Raw genomic sequence first — 17,277 nt, forward strand, 5'->3', positions numbered from 1 at the left:
GGGGAAAAAGCAACTTTTGAATGACAGAGCTGTAATTCCATCTCAGTGTTCAGGTAAATACACTTAGGCTGTGCTTTTGTGGTTTGACATCCCTGGAACCCCTCGACTGAATTACAGCCCTATAATTCACAGGCATCTGTTACTTATTATATACACTGTATAATGAATATGGCAAAATTCCCACTGCCAGCTAGTAGGGAGAATAAGTCATATTTCACAGCTCTGAAGTAATCAAAGGTCTGTATTGCATAGTTGTGACAACATAACTGTCAAATATGGCTTTTTAAAGTGTTACATATGAACCCAGACAACTTTTTATGGTAACATTTGCTTCAGGGAGCAATTTAAGGTGAGCCTTGAATGGTCTGAAATTCAGCTACTTGAGAAACTCTCTCTTTCCCTATTGTTTATCAGCACTGTTCAGATAAGCTTGAGTGTTCCTTTAGTCAAATCTGATGATACAAAAACCATGGGACAGTTTGCAGAGTCTTCTCAATATGTGTCCTTCCCTCACCTGTGGAAATCTCTTACCCTGATTGTTTGCTGGAGTTGATATATTACTGCTTTCATGTCATACTAAGATGCACCTGCTTAGACAGGCATTTGGTTAAAATTTTGTCTTGGGCTGTCCAATGACTGTTCCCATTGGGCAACAATAACAGTAATGATTGGACTGTCTAGTGTGGATGCTTCTCTTTGATTTAATTAAATTGTAGATAATGGTAGGTGACTAAATACAATGAATGATCTATATAAATATGTACATAATGTGTATTTTAATTAATTATCTTCTACCTATTGGGTAGAATGTGGTAGTTGCTTCCCATAGTAGAGGAGGACTATGATTTACATAAAACATACATCTCAGGATTAGTCTGCCATAAGAAAAATTCAGGTTTTTTTTCTGTGTTTACTGTGATATCATCAAAACATTCTGAAGTATATGTGGCCTTACAGCTCAATTTCTTGTGTAGCATTACATTTGATCTTCCTAGTCAGTGATTAAGAAGAGCCATAATCTTTGTACAGTAAACAATAATTATTATTTTCAGTGCGCACTTTTGTGCACTACAATTAGTAAAAAAGAATCTAAATTTGATAGGATGTGACAAGTTCCTGGTCATAAACAGACCAGGAAAGTGGGGAAGGAGAGGATACAGTAATAGCTCACAGTTAATCAGTAAGACATGGTCATATTTACATAGTTTCTTTAAATTAGTTAATCTTTGTTTCTTTTATTGCCTCATAGGCTTCATGAGACAAGGTGGGTGAGGTAATATCACTTGTTGGACCAACTTCTGTTGGTGAGAGAGAGAAGCTTTCAAGCGTACACGGAGCTATTCTTCAGGTCTGGGAAACTTTCTCAGTGTGTCACAGCTAAATACAAGGTGAAACAGATTGTTTAGTGCAAGTAGTTTATACATAATTAATGGGGCCATTCAAGGTGAAGTAACCCATTAACACACTCCAGTCATAGGGGAAAGCAGCTGGGGGGATTGTTAGTAGGTTCTGGTTGGTGTAATATTCCATAAATCTAGTGTCTCTGTTAAGTCCATGATTTTTAGTTGTTAGCAAAGCTATGACTTTAAGCTCCCAGGCTCATCTTTTGAAAGTGTTTGCAGGTTTTCTTTGAGGATAAGGACTCATAGGTCAGATATAGAGTGATCGCTTTGTGAAAAGTGTTCTCCCACAGCTGATGTGGTGTTTTTGTCTTTGATACTTTCCTGTGTGAATTCATTCGAGAGCACAGTGTTTGTCTGGTTTCAGCCATATAGTTGCTCTCGGGTCATTTAGTGCACTGGATGAGGTACACGACATATTGTGATAGGCACGCGTAGAAGCCATGGATCTTGAAAGGTGTGTTGTTGGGGAGGGGTGTTGATCATTGTAGCAGTGGAGATCGGTGTACAGGTTTTGCATCTGTTGTTCTGGCACAGTCTGGTGTTGCTTTGAAGTGGTGTGTCCTGGTTTGTGCAGAGCTTGCTTCTGATGATGAGCTTGGAGAGGTTGGGGGCTTGTTTGAAGGCCAGAACAGGGGGTTCAGGAAAGATTTCTTGCAGGATGGAGTCCCCATCGAGTATGGATTGTAGTTGTTTGATGATACCCACTATGAGATTTAGTGTGGAGTAGTAGGGGGGACAGCTCAGGATGTGCGGTCGGAGGGGATTTTATTTATGTGTTGAAGCAGGTTTTCTTGGAGTATATGGGTGGCCTGTTCCATGATAATATATATTTCTCTCATGGTGAGTTCTTGTTTGGTGAAGGCGGTTTTGAGTGTGTTAAGGAGTATATCCGGACTTTCTCTTTGGAGCATATTCTGTGGTATCTTAGTGCCTGGCTGTTTTGGTGTGTTTAAGATGGTTACCATCTAGGAAGGTGGTGATCCAGGAGTTTCTTGTATTTAGTTATATGTAGGGTTCCATTGTTGAAACTGATTGTGGTGTCCAGGAAGTTGATGCTGTTGTGGGAGTGTTCCCAAGAGACTTTAATGGATGGGTGTTGGTTGTTGACATTCTGGTGGAAATCTGAGGGAGTTTAAGTTGTCTGTAAAGAGGATGAAAATATCATTGATGTATCTTGGATATATCATTGGTTTCATAGTGCATTTGTACAGAAATTCTTCTTCAAGGTGGCCCATGAAGAGGTTTCCATACTGGGGAGCCATCCTAGTACCCGTGACTGTTCTTATTGCTTGGACGAAGTGTTTGTTGTTCAATGTAAAATTGTTATGGGTGAGGATGAAATGGATGAATTTGGTGATGTGTTTGGGGTGGATATCTGAAGATTGTCCATTGTCTTGTAAATATTTGAGTCAGGCAGCTAAACCATCATTGTGAGGGATGTTGGTGTATTGGGAAGAGACATCCATGGTGGCGAGGATGGTGTTCTGAGGGAGATAGTTAACGTTGCAGAGTTTATGAAGGAAGTTGGTTGTATCCTGAAGGAAGCTGACCCTTTGTATAGTGAGTGGTTTGAGGATGGTTTCTGTGAGTGCCGATTTTCCTTCATTGAGAGTGCTATGGGCAGATATGATGGGTCTTGTCTGGTTTCTCTTGTTTGTGTATCTTGAGAAGCATGAAGACGGTCCCTGGGGTGAGTTCATGGGGGATAAGTTTGTAGAGTTTTACTTGGAGTTGTTTGGGGAAGGATTTGATGATATCCTTAAATTCCTGGATAAATTAGTGTGAGGTGTCTTCTTTGATTTCCATATACTAGGTGGTGTCAGAGAGCTGTTAGCTGGCCTTGCTAACATAGTCATCATGATGGAGGACTATGGGTGGCGCCCCTTTTTTCTGTTGGTTTTGTCGCTATGTCGTGGTTAGAATTCCTGGACTGTATAGCTGTCCCCTTGGCTTCATGGCAGAACAATGCTTTTAGAAAGGATGTCAGTGAGGTGAGAGAGAGAGCTTGGTTGAATAGGTTTAGGGAGGGTGTCTCATGCATAGGTGACAGCACAGAGGAAGGCATACAGTAGAATAAAATAATATATACAACATTGCTACTGTTGTATTTAACTGTGGAATTATTCTACTGCAGAAATCATAGTTGAACAGTAGCATGGATGTCCAATGGGGGATATTACTCTTGACTATATTTTTCCTGTAATATATGTTTAGAGTCCGAGATACTTTTATCTTCCAACCACAAATCAGTTTCCCATGATGCACGCAGAAGACAAGAAGATTCTAGCTAAATATGATGGCCTTGTTCACTTTCTGTGACCAATTTTGGTATGGAAAACACATTTTTTTAATAACTGGTTGTTTTGTAGATCCCATTCAGCCCTGAAATATAGCTAACCGCCCCCGCCCCAAACTTGGTAGTACTCCAGTCCATAGTGCAAGATAGCAGTTTAAATCAAATGCATAATACAGCCAATAAATAAAAATAATATTCCAGCTCTGTTTTTGTTGATGTGAACTGGAAGGTTGCAGAGTCTGATCTGATCTGATCTGTCAAGGTTAGCAGTTCCAAATATTTTTAACATTTTAAGCCTGAATAGCTTATCTCTGTTGTTGTTGATGATAACTAGCAAGCCATCTGTAAAAAAAAAAAAAAAAAAAAAAAGCCTTTTAGTTAGTGGATTTCTGGAAAATAAGAACTGAACTGCAAGGATCTCAGTGAATAACGTGTGTGGTTTTAAAACAGATAGCCTTTAACTGAGAATATCACTGATGTATTTCTTTGCACAGTACAAGGCATGTGTTGACGATTGATTTGGGTGCCATTCTTTCCCCAGCACATTTTAAAATTAGTTCTAGAATTTTCCGTATCCTTTTGGCATCTTTTTGTAATTGTCACACTTGTTTTAAAGTTCCTGATCATTGTGAAGATTAACACGTTTTCCTGTAGATCAGATTAATTAAGTACAATGAATGTGTTTGGTAAAATGTAGTCAGTTTAAAAAGCCACTATCAATTTATTAAGGGCTAGCCTGAGCCTTTCCTAGCTCAGAGTATGGGGTTGTGTGTCGATGTGCTGCCCTAGGAGGAGATCGCTCCCTCAATGCTCTCCATGACCTTCCAGTCTATTTTGGCTCTACCCACTCCATACCTCTCCACCATCCTTTTTCCACTCACCAGTTCGCATAGGTGGGAGGGGAGTAGTAGCCCCACTCAATTTATCCGCCTCCCTTTGCCTGGAGCAGCCATCTGAGCAGGCTGCGCAGTTAGAAGGGGGAGCCTTACAACCATTTACTCTCCTCTGCATCTGCATTAGGCTGGGCCACAATCTGGCCATAAAGCTTTAAAAGCTGAAACGTCTCAAAACTGTTATCGGGGGAGGATATTCTGCAAGGGTCTGAATATTTATTTTATTTTAAAATCCATCAGTCTGTTTCCCAAAACCCACAAAAACGTGACACATCTCCGTGTCAGTGTGATCATGCCAGAGCACAGCATGTACACTGCCTGCCTGAGCTGCCCCCTTTTCTCTGTGGGAGCAGCCATCTAACAAAACACTGCATTTTATTCAGAGGAGAAATAGTGAAGTGAGCACACAGTAGCAGCACCCTAGTGCAAGTCCCTCCAAATCTGTGTATAAACAAGTTGATGTCTTGGAGGAAATAAACTATACAGCAAGCATGTTAGCTCATGCAGTACTCTATGATGGGGAGCAATATAACATTTACCAAATAACGAGGGACAAATTGAAACACACTTTCTAAGCTTGCCAGAAAGCAATTCAGATAATGGAGAGTGGAAAAATTTGATTGACCCTTTCGCCAGGTTCACAGTGATAAAATAACTGTTGGTTTGTAGCTCTGTTTAAACTCACTGGCTGCCAGATAGTTAATTCTTCTTAATGTCCCCTGGGGGAAGTGTTAGTGGAGGTTCAGAAAGTATTTCTGTATTCTTTTGAAAATGTATTTTCTTTCATATTATTTCTACCAACTCATAGGTAAAGTGGATGCACAGTGTCAGTTTGTCTGCACTGCAGCCCATCCGTTCTGAAAACATCATTTAGAAGTTTAAAAATATTTGTGACGGCTTGGGGGGAGGGGGTGGATGAGGGTATACTATATTCTCTGTATTAGCTGTCTTCCTGAGTTTTAGGTTAATTTTTTTCCCTCCTGAACATATTGTTGAACCTGAATCTTTAGCTGAAAATAGTGAATGAAAAGCACTAATGAGGAAAAGGATCAAATGCAGAGCTAAATTACATACTGGTAATTAATATGCAGTGTTGTTTTTAATCAAATATCTCTGAGAGCTGATTAATCACAAAGAGCTTTCAATTATAAATCCCAGTGTATATGTGTTTCAGTTAGTTGATGGTTATTAGTACTTTATTAAAGTGCTGTAAAACAATTAAGTTTTCTTCTGTATGGCAGAGAACAGCACATTTGCTTACCTTGTTGGTCAAAACTTGGCTAGTACAAAGCAATCATTTAATATTTTTATATTTGGGAATATCTTAACACATCTCACCATCTCTTAAAACAATGTGTTCTATTAGTCCTGAGATTTCTTTGAAGAATACAGTGAATAAGCTATTGTAAAATAGCTTCTGATGAAAACGGAGGCCCTAATTAATTTGTACTTGTATAATAACCAACCATGTGGAAGAGAACTTAATGCATGACTGGGTTAAAATGCTTAACTATATTCTTTTTGTGGAAATGTGTGGTGGATGTGTTGAACTGCAACCATCTGTGTTGTTGTAGGTAGTGAGCCAGAATGGCATACTCTGAGGAGGGAGATACTGAGTATACATCGCAGTGTAATTGTAGGGGAACTGCATGCATGGCTCAGAAGATTAGTAATGGGATCTAAAATCTTTTATCTCTAGGTTGCTGGTCTATCTGTGATTCAGGTTAGTAGTAACCAAAGCTGTTACCGTCTGATAGCTGTTCAGTATACTATCTGAAATGAATTTGGTGTCTGTCTAGTTTCCAGCAGACAGGTATAAAACTCACCGCTATTGTGCTCCTTGTTGGCAATCCCAGCAGATTGGCTAAGGACTGGAGTAGCCATGAAGACTAAACTATTGGTAGGAGTGTGGATAAGCTTGCCCGTTCACTGCCCTGTAGTGTATCCTATTCTGTGATTCAGTAAATGACTTCGGTCTCCAGCACTTGTGAGCTGGCATTTTTCACTAGTACTGTAGTGAACTCACTTCATTTTTGAAAATATGATTTCCCCAAACCTATCTGGCTGTACCCTGGGTTCCATTTTGTGGGTCTGAAGAGTTATTATGAGAATTGAACTGTTACATGCTTTCTAGTCAAAATGATCTGCATACATTCACATTTAAGGCGGCTGCATGTGCTTGAGTTTCATTCTTAGACGTTGGTGCTGACTGTTACTACACATGTTAAACTTTGTGGGTGAAATATTCGAACTGAAGTCTTTCTGTGCTTTTGTAGTACATAAAAGTTAGAATAATAGAAGATTAGGGTTGGAAGGGACCTCAGGAGGTCATCTAGTCCAACCCGCTGCTCAAAGCAGGACCAACCCCAACTAAATCATCCCAGCCAGAGCTTTGTCAAGCCAGGCTTTAAAAATCTCTAAGGATGGAGATTCCACCACCTCCCTAGGTAACCCACATGACATGACAAGATTTATATAATATTGCATAAAAACAACAAATTTCCTCTTGTCTTTTCAATTTATCACAATTATAAGTTAACTGTGCTGACCTTTTGACTGTGATGGTTATGACAGCACGAGATGGATCCTACCATGCTTATTCAGGTATTGTCAATGGGAGTTTTGCCTGAGTAACTACTGTATCATGATACCGAAGTGTTAAAAGTTCAAAAGTATCTAATCTCTAGACTAAATTTGTCTAACAAAGCTGGTAGAAAAACCAAGAACTCATGCCACTTCACTGCTATTTTCCTCCAGCCCCCAAGTTATTCATTGATTGTTCTACGTTTAATTGGCTGTGCAAGCTTACAGCAGCCACAGGTTTTATGGGCTGTGTAAAGTAATTGGAGTAGATTGTTTGGCTCAGGGAGACGTTATATTCCCATATTTTATCTGGCACTTCAGTTTGAAAATGTCACCTATTGTTGTGCTTGAGGTATTAATTGCAGTGGTCTGTCCTGCTCTTCTCCAAGCCAGGCTTTTAGTCCTCAACGTGTGTGTTTTTGTTCTTGTTTTTTCTGACAAAAGCCATACACATGGCTGCCAGAATAGTTTAAGCAGATATCCTTTTAAAAAACATTCACAGTCTTTTGGGTGGGGCGGGGCGGGCGGGTGGAAGAGGGAATTGGGTAACAGTGTAAAATGTCCTCTTTTATTTCTATGAATTGTCCCAGGGTGTGATGTAAGGTGATATAGCCGGTATTTGCGCCCTTTTTTGGACGAGAAGATTTCTTTGTTTTTAATCTGTTTTTCTTATTCCTCTTTTTCTAAGAAAGGAGTTCAGGACACCCTACATTGCCTTCCCATTTGTTAGTAGAGTCCTGACAGTGTTATGTAATGACTGGGAAGTGGAAGAGCACTCTGAGTAATAATATGCAAATAAGCAGAGCAAGCAGAAAACCGCTTTGCTCCAGAATCCAAACCTCCAGCACTTCTTGCCGAAACAAGGGGGCAGATCCTTGGCTGGTGTAAATTGTCCTAGCTCGATTGAGGTCAATGGAGTTATAACAGTTTACTCCAGCTGAGGCTTTGTTGCCAGAGACTTTGAAGAGAAGTAGAGATACACTTATGGTTCCTATTTAAAATCAAGTTGGAGTGTGAAGACAAATATCTATTAGTCGATTTTAAGACACCGCTTTAGAAATAAAGATGCAGAGACTCACAGGGAGATTTAAATAGAGATCAATTCAAAGGATGAATGAAGCAAAATGACAAGGAAAAAGTGATATGGAAAATGCTAGAGGTTTTTTCTTTGGCATAAGGAATGTTCAGATTGATCTTAGTTGAAAGTTAAATACGCACGTGCTTGAAACAGTTGGGAATTACATTTGTCTGACAAATCCAGTCTTGCTTTTGCAACTTCTGAAGAAGTTGAGCTTTGCCACAGAAACAAATGTTTTAGAGGGTGATTTGCCAAGTATTGAGGATTAACCCAAAAAGATAAAGAACTCTTTTAGGTAGATTTATTTTTATTTGGCTCATAAGAATATACAGTAAACACAGATTTTAAAGGGTCTAGTTTTTAGTTCATGAAAAAGGAACTAGTTATTTATAACATTTTCCATTTCATAACCCATCATCTGTGAAAAGTTAAAAGCAGCATCTTTCGTTGAAAGGATAATTGCGCTGCTATTGCATCTGATCCACCTGAAAAGAAAGATTCTTTAAAAATACCACATTATCTCTATAGCAGCAGCACTAACTCAGCTGTTCAGATGATGTCCAAGTGTATCCTCCATTCTAAAATACACAATGGAAAGTTTCAGCATGAGATTCAGCTGTACAGTTTTTCAAGGATTCTCTGATATATCAAAGTTGTAAATGTGAGGCCAGATTATTTACTTTATAGTGATTTATAACTGTTGACATATCCTCCATTCAAGCTGTGTGCTATTCATGTTTGTGTTTATTTTTATGGGGACTGTTTAAATATGGATAAATATTACTTTTGCCTGGTCAGAGCTTTAGAGGGGAAAAAACAACTATACATAAAGGATGTTTTGTTTTCAGATACCGCTGTGTTCTCTTTTCCTTTCTTCCTTTTTTTGTTCCTAATGGTGGTCATTGCAATGAAACCAAAGATTGCAGTCTATTGATAAGCAAGTTTACTTCTTGAGAGATGTACAGTTCTGAATGCATTTCACTCCATTCCTCCCACTTTTGATTGACTTTGGTATATGCAGTGCTTACCAGCCCCTGTTTAAACTGGTTGATGTAAAAATAGTTTTTAACATCTGTAAAGTAACAGCTGGACTACAATAAATACAGGTTTCTTTGTATTATTCAATTACAAACAAATTTTCAATAGTTCTTTATTGGGTTGCCAACCTTGGTAACTGATGGATACTTTGGAGTTACAGGCTATTCCTGATAGGGAAATAAGAACATATTTATAATGGGGCGTTTAAAGTTTTCTCCTAAATACTGTATTGCACTGGTATAATTAAAAATTCCAAGCTATAGGAGATATACTTTTAAATATTGTTAAAGTTATAAGTGAAACAGATTTGTTAACCCATCCTTCAGTTTCATCTTGAGCCCAACATTCGTTGGATGGAAAAAAAAAAAGAGAATATATAGGATTATGTGTTTGGACACCAAAACTCTCCAGCTGTTGGGTTGTGCAGTGGGGTTTGAAAAATGTTGGAAACAAGAAGTCACAGCTGGAGGTGGCCTGTAAAGGAGCAAGGTGAAAAGCAGAATGGGCATTCCTAATCGTCTAATAGCCGAGTAAGTGGGAACAAATTGATGCTTAATAAAACAGAAGTGATGGAAAGTCAGTTGTATGAAAATAACATGAAAATTCATGGAACACAGAAGGGAAAAGTGAAAAGATGTTTGCTTTTCTAGAAGAATCACTTACCCAGTTAATTTCACTGGACATAACAACAGAACCTGTTTACTCTGAACAGAGTAGCTAGACATGGAGTGATTTTGCAGCAGCCGCAGATCTCTGTCGGGATGCTGACCCATCCTCCCAGGAGACCAGAAGAGAGGGGAAGTTATATAAGTACATGCTGGGCAGGAGAAAGACCTCATAGACCTGGACCAGGTGGAGCAGCACCTACCCTCCCACCCGTGGAAGTGGCGAAATACCAGGTTTGGTCAGGATCCACTGTAGGCAGTGTGCTAGTCGCTCCTCTCTCGGGGCTAGGCAGGAATTTTCCCCTCACCCCAGATTAGTCTAGGCAAAGTGAGGATTTTTTGCCTTCCCTCTCAGTGGGTTAGGGGCAGGGGACTTAGTTGGGGGTGAACATGGAATGGGAGTTAGGCTATGATGTCACACCTCACTCACTATGTTGACTTGGGGCAGATGTCCAGTGCAAGTACTCCTTAGGGAAGGGGTAGAGTGATCTGATAAATGGATTGGTAAAGGATTTAAAGGAGATATTTGTTAAAGGAGCAGAAACAGGGGGGGTTCAGGACTCCTATGACAGGCACAGCAGGGAGCCAACCCCCCTCCTTTATAGCCCACCTTAACCCTCATTCAAGGATGGGATGATGGTAAGGTCCCAGCAGCAGGTGGGCTGGGGACCCAGATGGGAAAGGGGGAAGAGTTGATGGAAGCATCCCCTGTTATATGTTGAAATTATCATTGAATTTCCTGCACTATAAACTTTTATCTCCTGGGTACTCCCAGAGAGTTAATAATAAAGTTGCAGCATAATTTAACCACTTCCAGCCAGACAGTGAAATACTATTATACTAAAGATCATTTAGTTTTTCTAGAGTGAACCTCAGAAGATTAAAGTGGAAGTTTACCAGTGTGGAATAGGGTTCCTTTGTTTTGTTTCAATAACTGATCCCCTCCATTTCATTTTAAAATGAAAATATGTAGATCATTAGTCATCTGCAATGAGGACTAGGCTCATCTAGTCTTTCTTTATTATATAAAAATGTTAAGTTATTAATATAAGAAAATTGTCAACTGTACAAGTGCCGTAACATTTCATGTCTTTAATGTGTTCATTATGGTTTCCTATACTAACAGAGATTCACAGTCTCTCATTATAGAATGCTACCATGTGTTGCAAGGCACCTCATTACATTACCACATAGTGAAGAAGCCCTTATTAGGGGTGGGAGGGAAATGGAATGAAATCCACATTTCTAGGAATTTCCTAAATGTATGTTTGTGTGACTTACCAAAATAGCAAAGAGAAAGCTGTTACAATCTATCAAGGAAATAAAATGCATTTTAAATTTTTCTAAATCTGTTTTGACATGACCCTTCTGGTTGACAATGCTGTCTATATACATCAGACATTATGGGCTCAGTTAAACTTTAAAAGTGCCCTCCAAATAATATTCACACATTAAAAAGAAGGAAATTCAGGCCTGGCACTGAATTTTAATCATCCTTGTTGTGTTGGGTATTTTAAGGTTCATACAAAATTCTGACTAGCTGTGTCTTAGTTTGTGTATGCACACCAACACCTTATCTCCTTGCTCTGCCACTCTGCTCCACTCTCTTCTTTCAGAGCAGGATTCTTGACCATCTCAGTATTGCTAACCCCAAATGTTACAAAATTGAATCAGGCTTCAAAAAAATTGAGATTAGTTAAAAATCATGAGATTTAAAAAAATATAATACACTTTGGGTTCTTTTTTATTTGTCTTCTAGATTTTAAGTTTTAGGATACACTTTTCTCTGCAGCCATACTGATTACTGATTTTTTTTTTTCTTTTTTTAATGGAAGTTGAGATGCTCATGAAATCCTGACTCCAGGAACCACGGCATTAAGAAAAATACACAAGACTTGCAATAAAATCACAAGAGTTGGCAACACTATGACCCTTGCCCACTCACAAGAATCAAACAGTTTAGTTCTCCAGGTTTCAATACTGAATGCATTGCAGATATGATATCATCTTCAAAAGGGAATCTGTCAGTCACAGTACTAATTCTCTAGCTCTAGCCAGGCAATGCAAAGGAACAGCATGATTTGGTACATGTGTTGCAGAAAGTTGCTCTCCAACTTTGAACGAATTTGTTTGTTAATTTCCTACCTATCCATTATTGCATGACAACTGGCATGGAAATGTGCATCTGAAATAAGGTTGGATTTTGTCTTTTCTTTTTCTTTCCAGAAGGTACTCAGAGCACAGTGTCAGCATCTAATGAAATCCAGCAGAACCAGCCACAGGCCCTACATTATGCACTGGCTAATGCTCAGCAGGTTCAAATCCACCAAATAGGAGAAGATGGTCAAGTCCAAGTAGTATGTACTCATTCTTCATAATCTCTTCCAGTTTAAAAGTCCAGAACACTGAACACTTCATGTGCCACATAGCTCAGATTCAACACTTCCTTTGTTCCAAAAAGATTATTAGCTTTGACCCCCCTGAGACTCTTAATCATGCTTCAGAAAAGCCGACACTCATAATAGTAATCCATCCATTTATGATTCATGTATCTTTGTTTTTTATAAACTGCATTCAAAACCATATTTGGACATCTGTTAGCTGAATCCTTCACATGTGTGTTCATTTAACTGTATATGTAAATGCAAAGTTGTAAATATTGACGTTAAATTATTTAAAAAACCATTTTTTTAATAACCTTAACATTTTGACCCAAATCCACAAAAGCCAGGAAATTTAAAAGTTAAGCCTGACACTCCTACAGTGACTCAAACCATTATGATTTTTAAATAATGGTGTTGGTATACACTGGGAAATCTTTTCCTGGCTTTTGTAGTTTTATGTCACAATCTTAATGCAAGAACTATTTTGTATGTAATTAAACATTTTTAAAGGAAGAAGCAGAAGGCAAGTAAAAAAAGTATTGGAATACATAGCGTTGCTGACCCCTAGCATTAAAAAATAATAAGTTGTTATCTGTACTACCTTGTAGTACTTAGGGGTCCTAGTAATTGACCAGGTCCCCATTTTGCTAGGTGCTGTGCACAAAAAACCAAACAGCTGATCCCTGCCCCAAAGAGCTTACTATCTAAGTATAAAATAAGGAAGACAAATGGAGGCAGACAATGAGGGAAATACAAGGAAACAATGAGACAATATTGGTCAGCCTGACAGGCAGTGGTGGAGGCAGAGAAGCAGTGGAGGGATGCCATGATCAAAGCAATGAGCTAGGAAAACGATCTTTGCAGGAGCATTCTGAATGGATATAGTAAAGTGAGATTGCATTTGTCAAGGCCAGAGAAAAGGATGTTACAATAATTGAGATGGAAGATGATGAAAGCTTGAACAGAGTTTTAGCTATGTGGATGCTTAGGAAAGGCCATATCACAGAGGTGTCATGCATAAAGAACCTTCACAATAGAGATATAGCCATAGCCTGCATGGGAGGGATTCTGAGTTGAAGATGATACCCAGGTTATGGGCCTGAGTGACAGGCAGGATGGTGGTGTTGCCTATTATACACAGGAAAGGAAGTATCAGGAAGAGCTTGCTGGGAGGCGGGGTGGGAGAAGGGGAATAGGAGATTATGAATTCTGTTTTAGCCATGTTAAGATTGAGTTGATGCTAGGCATCCATTAAAAGATATCAGAGAGACCGGCCAAGATTTTAGTTTGGACAGACGGTGTGGTGTGGAGAGGTAGGTCTGTGGGTCATCAGCATTGAAGCGGGTGGTTGAATTTGTGTTTGCAGATGAGATTACCCAGACATAAAGTGTAGAGGGAGAAGGGAAGGAGACCAAGGACAGAACACTATGAGAACCGCCTCAGAAAGTTGAAAAAAGGACAAGGCAGATCCCCCGAAGGACATGCTGAAGAAGCAGTCAGAGGGTTAAGTCCGCAAAGCAGGCGAGGACAGAGTAAAGAAGCTAAAGGAGGACAAGATTTCAAGAAGAGCATGGTCGATGGTGTCAAAGACAGATCAAGGAGGATGAGGCTAGAGTATGGATTTTGAATTTTTGGTTAGAAAGAGGTCATTAGATTTGGCGGAGAGTGATTTTAGAAGAGGGAAAAGGGTGGAGGCTGGATTAAAGAGGGTCTAAGGTAGAATTGGAGGAGAGGAACTCCAAACAGCAATTGCAAACAGCAGATTCAAAGAGTTTAGAGATGAAAGGGAAAAGAGGCAGTAGTTCGAGAGGCAAGTGGTGTCAAGGATGGGGTTTTATAAGATGGGAGAGATTTAAGCCTGCTTGTATTGTGAGGATAACAAGCCAGAGGAGAGTGAGGGTTAAGAGGAGGAGTAAGGGAAGGTGGGGATGCGACTGGGTATGAGAGAGAGAATGAATCCTGGAGCTACAGGTCTGGCTTTAAGCAAAACAGCAGATACCACATGAGATTCTTCATGAAATAACAGGAGTTGGCAACAGCTGAAGCAAATCTTTCGATCCTAAGATTAAGGCAGAGCTGAATTTCAGAGGTACTAAAAACTCAGAACACGTTGATTTAAGTGGGAGCTGTGAGTGTGTAGCATTTCTGACAATCAGCCCATAATACTTAGTGTGAGTTTTACTTGTGAGTTATTTTATAATTCCATATTTAGTATTGCAATAGTATGTAGCAATCTGTCTCATTTCTTCACACAGCATAAAGTGACTTTTCTGTGTTGTAGAGGAATTGGCTGATGAAATAAAGCTGGCATCATCAGGTCCTGAAGGATACATGCAGTGCACTCCGACCTTGTACAGGCAACCATTCTAGCTAACATAAATTAGAGCAGCCCTGTAACTACTGGAGTTTGTGCCTCAGGATCAGAAGGGTGCACAGAATCCAGCTGCTAGCGTTACCAAAAGCCCCTCGTCCTTCATTTTAAACAGGAGCTGGATAACTATCATGCACAAAAATCATTTCAAGTTATGTAAAATAAATCAAAGTATAAACTGGTTTTCTGTGGGGATCCGTCCTACTAGTACAGCATCGCACAATTGGCTTGATGCAATTATGAATTTTCACAACTTTCCTTGAAGCGTCATGCTCAATGATAGCAAATCCTGTATTTCTCCCGAAAGGATCGTTGCCCCCTAAACAGCAATGTATCACAAGCTAATTGCTTTCATTGAGGTTCTGTGTGGTAAATTTCCTGTTGGAGCGAGGTTCAGTAGGCCAAATGATTAAACCTCTGAAATTTGGCAGTGCTTTAAAGCAACTTTCAAAACCAGTGGTGCAAACACTTTCCTGCAGTAAGCTCTTAAGAGAGAAAACCCCTTTGAATCATAGAAGCATAGAAGATTAGGGTTGGAAGGGACCTTAGGAGGTCATCTAATCTAGTCCCCTGCTCAAAGCAGGACAAACCCCAACTATATCATCCTAGCCAGGGCTTTGTCAAGCCGTGCTTTAAAAACCTCGAAGGATGGAGATTCCACCTCCTCCCTAGGGAATTCTTTCCAGTGCTTCACCACCCTCCTAGTGGAATGTAAATTACTGTTATATGTTATATAGAGAAAACGTCTGCAGCAGTACATGTAAACGGTAAATTTTCATATATAAAATCATAGTTTAAATCTAACCTGGAGTTTGGGAAACCTATTGCAAGCCCCGGTCAAAATCTAAACGTTGCTATAAATCCCGTCCAGTAGGTTCCATAGAGAGGCCCAGGACTGCACCAGATTGAAATGATATTACACTTCCTTTTCTGGAAGATGATTTGTATAGATCAGGCTTTGGCTCATTATCAGGGCATAATGCATTTGTGGTTACAAACCCATGTGGTGTGTGTGAATTGCTGACGGCCTTTAGATTTCAGCACTGCCCCTGTTTGCACAATCAGACACAGAAAAGCATTTACACAGAAAATGCAAAAACAAAAATCAGCAGTGTTGGGATTGGACTGGGTGCCTGGGAATTGCAGATGCCATTACAAATTTTGTTTTGGGGCTAGGATTGAAAATAATTATTTCTTTTTTTGTGCTTGAATTGCTTAGGTGCCCATACTAAAATCATTGGCCTTGAAGGGTAACTATGTGCCTGCAATGGATGAGTGAGCAGGTTTTTCTTCAAATGATGTCTGGTACAAAGGTGTACAAAGCCACCTTTTTCCTTATTCTGAAAGAATTACCAAAACTATAAACTCAGCATAATCACACCTTTTTAATTTTCAGTGCTCTTCCCTGGGAACCACTCAGAGCTTGGTGTTAAGGAGGGAAATTGATTTTTATCTCAAAATGGATTGGGTCTATGTTCTAATTTTATATACAGTCCCTATTGTCAGTTTGATACTTTCAGTATGTTTTTTTTTCTCCCTATAAATAGACAGTTTCCTTTCAAAGGAAATGAAACTGTTTGAAATAGAGGGATCTGTGTTTCTTTGAAATTCACATGCAATTGTTCTTGTGTTATAAAATAAGAAAGGCCTTTGACAGTATTCCAAATGGATATCTTTAATCTCAGTTTCATACAGGCATATTAAAATGAAAACAAAGCCTTATAAACCCCGAAGTAGGTTGTTTAGAATCCAATTTACCAGTAGGTAAATTACAGTAGCAAAAGCTTCTTTAGGCCAGTCAGGATACACAAGGAATTCTTTCACTTTCCTGCCCAAAGTTTTATCAAATGATATGCTTGATTTCTTTCAGGAGTGGTTGTTATGGGTCAGCAATATAAAGTATCAACTTTATTAAAACCACATTAGGGCCAAATCCTCAGCTGGTGCAAATCCTTCCCAATATACACCCTTTTTTTGTATTTTAGCCCACCTGTGGCTGCATTTTCATCAGAAGTGATTCCTATATATTATGGATATGCCTTTGGCCCTCATCCTGAAGTCCCTCTGAGTTATTTGCAGGTTTGGTCCCATAGTTTGTGGATCAGTTAAGATTGCAAACTGCTGAGAGATCTTTGGAGGAAAAAGGCACTCTATAAATGTAATTGATTATCATACCTATTTGTGTCCTCTCTATCATTTGACAGTTAAATGCTTTAACCACAAGGCTTTCTGTTCCATTTGAACTTCTTATAAAAGAATGGAGAAATGTAGAGACACTTAATTTTTTTAAAGCAATTTTTATACGTTTGAAAGTTTTGGTGAATAATTCTCCTCTTTCCCCGAATAAGTAAAACTATAATGAATCCGAGATAATAGCTTCTTCCTCTAGCTTTGATTTTCTTCTGATGCTTCTTGGTGTTTTCTTTTGTTGCGGATCCCACAGGGTCATCTCCACATAGCCCAGGTGCCTCAAGGGGAACAGGTCCAAATCACGCAGGACAGCGAGGTGAGCCAAAATGCCACATACCATCTGAACAAATGCTGGCCAGAAATGAGAACTATATTT

General features: G+C 39.3%; 1 protein-coding gene across 3 annotated transcripts in view; it reads left to right on the plus strand.

Annotated features, from left to right (window-relative positions):
* Positions 1 to 17,277, plus strand: part of BANP (BTG3 associated nuclear protein) — a 212,774-nt gene that overhangs the window by 108,100 nt on the left and 87,397 nt on the right. For all 3 annotated transcript variants that reach the window (XR_010918296.1, XM_067539973.1, XM_067539974.1), the window contains 2 exons: positions 12,183 to 12,313; positions 17,155 to 17,217. Coding sequence is in view for 2 of the 3 variants with exons in the window: in XM_067539973.1 (XP_067396074.1) it covers positions 12,183 to 12,313; positions 17,155 to 17,217 (194 nt within the window). In the remaining variant the exon portion in view is untranslated. The remainder of the gene's footprint in view (positions 1 to 12,182; positions 12,314 to 17,154; positions 17,218 to 17,277) is intronic.

The sequence above is a fragment of the Emydura macquarii genome, unplaced genomic scaffold (genome assembly GCF_026122565.2).
Source record: "Emydura macquarii macquarii isolate MOO-44397 ecotype Brisbane River unplaced genomic scaffold, CSIRO-AGI_Emac_v2 contig_561, whole genome shotgun sequence".
Taxonomy (NCBI): Eukaryota; Metazoa; Chordata; order Testudines; family Chelidae; genus Emydura; species Emydura macquarii.